This window comes from Neolamprologus brichardi, chromosome 3 (genome assembly GCF_056152115.1).
Source record: "Neolamprologus brichardi isolate AB-2024 chromosome 3, ASM5615211v1, whole genome shotgun sequence".
Lineage (NCBI taxonomy): Eukaryota > Metazoa > Chordata > Actinopteri > Cichliformes > Cichlidae > Neolamprologus > Neolamprologus brichardi.
Genome location: NC_142106.1, coordinates 20,190,214 through 20,197,169, shown reverse-complemented (window position 1 = coordinate 20,197,169; position 6,956 = coordinate 20,190,214). Strand labels below are relative to the sequence as shown.

At 41.3% G+C, this 6,956-nt stretch overlaps 2 protein-coding genes across 2 annotated transcripts; both read left to right on the top strand.

The window, feature by feature from the left end:
• Positions 1–907: 907 nt before the first annotated feature.
• On the top strand, positions 908–2,504 carry LOC118455441 (tripartite motif-containing protein 16-like protein). The gene has a single exon (XM_087833909.1). The coding sequence runs from the start codon at positions 908–910 to the stop codon at positions 1,988–1,990; it is 1,083 nt and encodes a 360-aa protein (XP_087690035.1). The 3' UTR covers positions 1,991–2,504.
• Positions 2,505–5,301: 2,797 nt separating this feature from the next.
• On the top strand, positions 5,302–6,384 carry LOC102785939 (tripartite motif-containing protein 16-like protein). Its single transcript, XM_006806106.2, has one exon. It carries the CDS (start codon positions 5,302–5,304, stop codon positions 6,382–6,384), a length of 1,083 nt encoding a protein of 360 aa, XP_006806169.2.
• Positions 6,385–6,956: the final 572 nt, after the last annotated feature.

Below are 6,956 nucleotides of genomic sequence, written 5' to 3'. Positions count from 1 at the left end.
TTATCTATATAGCGCCAAATCACAACAACTGTTGTCTCAAGGTGCTTTATACTATAAAGACCCTACAGTGATGCAAACATATGACTGATTTCCAGGCATTGCTGTAGTTTCATACAGAAGTCACATTAATTAGCAGGTGCCACTCCCTTGGAAAGAGCTGAGGAGAGCCTCAGACTCGGGGTGACCCAGCAGCCACGGTGCAGAAGCTACAGGGGACTATATTTCAATTCACTCTCCTCTCATTACTATATGCGAATCTGCCTGGGCTGGGAGCCACCACTGCTATTCTGCTCTGAGGCCTTCCCCAAACATTTGTCTTAATTCATGCTTATGCCATCTGCCTTTACGTATGTGAAATGCTTTCAAATCTAAATGAGAATGTGGGCCAGCTAAAGAATTACAATGCAGAAGTCGTCATTACAGGATTAGTGTGCTTGCAATGTTATTTATGTCATTTATATATTTAAAGATGTTACTGTAAATGTTGCAGTGATGGGTTTGTTTACCTCATTTAAGTGTTGCTCCTATCAGAGAGCCCATTCTGATTCCATTTAGTAACAATTTTACGGGTTTTCCAATGATTGTGTAATGACTGAATTTACCACCTAAAAACTGAGCTCACTAACATTTTTTAAAGGTATTTACTTCAAACTTACTCCTCATCCTGGAATACACCAGATACTGATAACTCCTCCCCTTCTATCTGACAGCACCTCCTCTTTGTCTGTTTCCTCATTCCCTCCCATTCAGTCTATACTTTGAAGATGGGCATAACCAGCATCTGTTGACGTGTAAGAGCAGACAGCCTCCATTTCCCACGTAAACACCTGTTGATTAGATCACAGCTCAGAATAGTTTCACTTCTGCAAAAGACAAACCAGCAAGTCATTGTTACTAAGAAAAGAGAATGGATGAAGAAAACATTTCTTGCTCCATCTGTTTGGATCTACTGAAGGATCCGGTGACTACAGCCTGTGGACACAGCTACTGCATGAACTGTATTAAGAGTTTCTGGGATGAAGAGGACAGGAAGGGAATCCACAGCTGCCCTCAGTGCAGGAAGACTTTCACACCGAGGCCTGTCCTGGAGAAAAACGTCATGTTTGCAGCTTTAGTGGAGCAGCTGAAGAAGACTGGACTCCAAGCTGCTCCAGCTGATCACTGCTATGCTGGACCTGAAGATGTGGCCTGTGATGTCTGCACTGGGAGGAAGCTGAAAGCCATCAAGTCCTGTTTATCTTGTCCAGCCTCTTACTGTGAGAAACACCTCCAACCTCACTATGATGCAGCTCCATTAAAGAAACACAAGCTGGTGGCCCCCTCCAAGAAGCTCCAGGAGAACATCTGCATGGCTTCAGATATACAAGAGAAAGTGACAGACATCTCATCAAGAGTTGCTGAAGAGGATGTTTTACTGTCACCAGCAGAGCGAAAGACCAGAGCTGGATTCTTAAAATATTCACATGAAATCACACTGGATCCAAACACAGCAAACACACATCTGTTATTATCTGAGGGGAACAGAAAAGCAACAACAGTGAAAAAACATCCAACAACATCTGATCATCCAGACAGATTCACTGGATGGCTTCAGGTCCTGAATAGTGAGAGTCTGACTGGACGTTGTTACTGGGAGGTGGAGTGGAGAGGGAGAGGAGTTGGCGTTGCAGTGGCATACAAGAATATCAGCAGAGCAGGGAGCTCTGATGAATGCAAATTTGGATTCAATGACAAATCTTGGTCTTTACGTTACGATTCAAATGGTTTTCAGTTTTGGCACAACAAAGTCCAAACTGTCCTCTCAGGTCCTCGGTCCTCCAGAGTAGGAGTGTACCTGGATCACAGAGCAGGTATTCTGTCTTTCTACAGCGTCTCTGAAACCATGACTCTCCTCCACAGAGTCCAGACCACATTCACTCAGCCGCTCTATGCTGGAATTCGGTTCTTTTATTATGACAGTGACACTGCAGAGTTCATTAAACTGAAATAGACAGAAATGATTGAAGGACACTTGGTTAAAACAGGTTTTTTGGTTTCCACTTTCTTTGGTCTCTTTCATTGTTGCTCAGACATCATTGATGTGCTGTTGCTTAACCTGTCAGTAACACTTTATTGGTACGACTTTGACATTGCATTATTTGTTGTCTAGTTAATGATTGGCTTTGTTTTAATGAAGGAAAAGTGTTTCACTCTGCAGAAACAATACAGCCTCATATATCTTTGTAAATGTTGTATGTTGTTCTAATTAAGGTATTTAATGTAAAACATCCAATTTCTAGTTTGTTATATCTTCTACACAAAAGTTATTCTTTATGGGAAACTATTTTTCATTTATGTGCACTGTCATGTTTTAATTTAGAGAAGTGGTCAGTTTGGTTGGGTGTTTTTGTGTTATTATCTCATTGGTTCCTTTTTCTTTTGTTTAAGAAAAATAACCATTGAAATATGTGCAACCCTGTGAAAAGAAGAAGTAATATGCACTCAAACAACTTTGTATGGAATAAAATGACACCTTATATAAAACTTCCTCAGTTAATCGTTGTATTGTGTTCCAGTCAAATTTGACTGAGTTAAAAGTTTTATCTCTGAAAAATATTGTTAACTTGATCAGACTGATATAATAGTTCAATAGTTCAGGGCCGGAAGTGCCGGTGATGATCGTCTGGAGTGAGGCCCATTTAGTCCAGCACAGCTCTGCAGACGTCTGTGAATCTGACCCGCGAGGTTGGCGGGAAAATCAGGGCCGCCATCTCAGCCACCCCCGACAGCAGTGGAAGCTGCCACGGTGCCTAATCTGGCACACTTCTGCCCCAGGACCTAAAAAATATGTTGTATCCTGGATTAATCACATCACATCCTGCACTGAACTATTCCTGACTGAGTCTATTGAAGTCATAGTGGTAAACACAAATAACTTGGATGTGAAATGGATTTACAAAGACATTTGGAAGGAGGTAACCCAGACAGACACGAAACCATACACGAGTCATTTGATTTGTACAGATCTAGAAATGAATCTACCAGAAGTTCATGCGGAGTCTGGCTGGACAATCTTTTGGGCCAACATATCACTCAAGGAATTTCACACGTTGCCATGCGTGATTCACTTTAACAACTGTGATTCAAGACCATCAACATCATCAACAAGACAAGCTGGCAGCCAGTGGATGGCGTGCCTGCCCCTCATTTTTAACCCAATCCAAACATCACAGTTGATGAGCATCTAGTCACTTTTAGGGGATGCTGCCCTTTTACACAGTATATGGCCAAGGATGCTATTTAAATATGGCATAAGGATCTCGGCAACATATCATGGCAGGACAAGTTATGCCTGAAACATTCAAGTATGAACTGGGAAAGTGAAAAGCAGAGTGAAAGCAAAGGGCCAACAAGTGCTCAGCATCTCTGGGAATACCTTCAAGACTGTTGGAAGAACATTTCAGGTGATTACACATCGAAGCTCATCGAGAGAATGCCAAGAGTGTACAAAGCAGTAATCAAAGCAAAGAGTGGCTATTTTGAAGAATCTAAAATCTAAAATATGTTTTGAGTAATTTCACATTTTATTGCTTACTGCATAATTCAATATGTGTTAATTCATAGTTTTGCTCATGAAAACAAGAAAAAACATTAAATGAGACGGTGTGTCCAAACTTTTGACTGGTAATGTACGCTCACATCAACGAGGCATATGGATTATGAACAACAAATAACAGTTCAATACTTGGGTAGCACTTTATAATAATGCCCCACTAGTAAGTATTAGTGAGGTATTGGCAGGTGCTTCATTCTTACTATGCCATTTATAAATACAGTTATGTTTATCCATCTGTTACTGTTACACCATGCACAGCTATCACTGCTATTACATCACTGCTAGTAAAACTGATAATCATAATCATATCCTTTCATTCATTTCCGCTTATCTTTTTTCAAGGTCGAGGGGGCACTGGAGCCTGTTCCAGCTGTCTTAAGACAAGAGGCAGGGTACACCTTGGACATGTCGCCAATCTGTCCCAGGGATAACCCACATACACAGACAACCATTCACACTCACATTCACTCCTGCATTCACACCTATGGGCAATTTAGAGTTTTCAGTTAACCTGTCCCCACTAATTGCATGTCTTTGGACTGTGGGAGGAAGCCGTAGTACCCGGGGAGAACCACACAAACACGAGGAGAAGAGAACTCTAAACAGAAAGACCCCGGCCTGATAATGAAATTGGTTTGCTGCAGTTGCTATATGTAGTTTCAGATGCTAGTTTAATTGCAGAAGTTACCATGTTTTGTAGAAGATGCTGCTGTAGTTTGCAGGTTTTTTGGTTAAAACTGTTACTATACTTTTCTGATGATATTGCTTGTAGTTTCAGTCATTGAATTAGTTGCAGATGTTGCCATTGCTTCAGTGTGTTTGTTGGGTTGCAGTAGCTATGCTTACTTACAGTTTTTTTGTGCTTGTTTTACATTTGTTATCCAAGTTGGAATCTTTAGTCACATGTTTTTAAGGTTGCTGCAACTCAAATAAAGTTGCAAAAGTTGCCAAAGTGATCCTTGTTGTTGTGCTATTGTTGCTATTGTTGACATTGGCATTGTTAGTTGCAGGTGTACTGTCAGTGGTCACTTTCTTCATTGTAGGTGTTGCATTATTGTCACAGGTTAGTTTAGCTATAGTGTCTGATTAGTTGTGGGAGTTGCCTTGTGTAGCTGTAGCCATTGTTGTAAACATGAGGGGTTTTTTTTGTAGTTTTTGCAATCTCAGTAACAAACTTAGTTGCAATTGCAGTTTTTCTGATAAGTGTCTGTTACAGTGGTTGTAGATATTTCTCTAGTTTCATTCAGAAGTCATTTATATATTTAAAGATGTTACTGTAAATGTTGCAGTGATGGGTTTGTTTACCTCATTTAAGTGTTGCTCCTATCAGAGAGCCCATTCTGATTCCATTTAGTAACAATTTTACGGGTTTTCCAATGATTGTGTGATGACTGAATTTACCACCTAAAAACTGAGCTCACTAACATTTTTTAAAGGTATTTACTTCAAACTTACTCCTCATCCTGGAATACACCAGATACTGATAACTCCTCCCCTTCTACCTGACAGCACCTCCTCTTTGTCTGTTTCCTCATTCCCTCCCATTCAGTCTATACTTTGAAGATGGGCATAACCAGCATCTGTTGACGTGTAAGAGCAGACAGCCTCCATTTCCCACGTAAACACCTGTTGATTAGATCACAGCTCAGAATAGTTTCACTTCTGCAAAAGACAAACCAGCAAGTCATTGTTGCTAAGAAAAGAGAATGGATGAAGAAAACATTTCTTGCTCCATCTGTTTGGATCTACTGAAGGATCCGGTGACTATTCCCTGTGGACACAGCTACTGCATGAACTGTATTAAAACCCACTTTGATGAAGAGGACAGGAAGGGAATCCACAGCTGCCCTCAGTGCAGGAAGACTTTCACAGTGAGGCCTGTCCTGGAGAAAAACATCATGTTAGCAGCTTTAGTGGAGCAGCTGAAGAAGACTGGACTCCAAGCTGCTCCAGCTGATCACTGCTATGCTGGACCTGAAGATGTGGCCTGTGATGTCTGCACTGGGAGGAAGCTGAAAGCCATCAAGTCCTGTTTGGTGTGTCTGGCCTCTTACTGTGAGAAACACCTCCAACCTCACTATGATGCAGCTCCATTAAAGAAACACAAGCTGGTGGCCCCCTCCAAGAAGCTCCAGGAGAACATCTGCATGGTTTCAGATATACAAGAGGAAGTGACAGACATCTCATCAAGAGTTGCTGAAGAGGATGTTTTACTGTCACCACCAGAGCCAAAGACCAGAGCTGGATTCTTAAAATATTCACATGAAATCACACTGGATCCAAACACAGCAAACACACATCTGTTATTATCTGAGGGGAACAGAAAAGTAACAACAGTGAAAAGACATCCAACAACATCTGATCATCCAGACAGATTCACTGGATGGCTTCAGGTCCTGAATAGTGAGAGTCTGACTGGACGTTGTTACTGGGAGGTGGAGTGGAGAGGGAGAGGAGTTGGTGTTGCAGTGGCATACAAGACTATCAGCAGAGCAGGGAGCTCTGATGAATGCAAATTTGGATTCAATGACAAATCTTGGTCTTTACGTTACGATTCAAATGGTTTTCAGTTTTGGCACAACAAAGTCCAAACTGACCTCTCAGGTCCTCGGTCCTCCAGAGTAGGAGTGTACCTGGATCACAGAGCAGGTATTCTGTCTTTCTACAGCGTCTCTGAAACCATGACTCTCCTCCACAGAGTCCAGACCACATTCACTCAGCCGCTCTATGCTGGACTTCGGTTCTTTTATTATGACAGTGACACTGCAGAGTTCATTAAACTGAAATAGACAGAAATGATTGAAGGACACTTGGTTAAAACAGGTTTTTCTAGTTTCCACTTTCTTTGGTCTACATTGTTGTTGCTCAGACGTCATTGATGTGCTGTTTCTTAACCTGCCAGATCTGCAAATAAAGTCATTTTACATTTGAGTCTTTTGGACAGATGTTAACAGGGTTTTGTTGATGCTGGTGTGGTACATGTAACTCATCACTCATATTTTTATACCGTGTGTTGTCGATATATTAAAAAGGTTAAACACAGTGTCTGCTTCAAATCCTTCCTCTTCCTGGAATACATCAGAGTGGTAACTCCTCCCCTTTTTCCTGAAAGACAGCGCCTCCTCTTTGTCCACGACTCCTCATTCCCTCCCATTCAGCTCAGACTAGTTTTACTTCTATAAAGACAAACCCACACGTCATTGTTACTAAGAAGAGAAATGGTGCAGAAGGAAATTAAAACAGATGATGAAATAATTTGTTGTTTCAATCTACTGATCACAGCCTGTACACTAAGAAAACCTATGTGAGCTCTCAGTAGAAATTATTGTGAGTTGCGACTCTTTTCTAGACTCTTACAGCC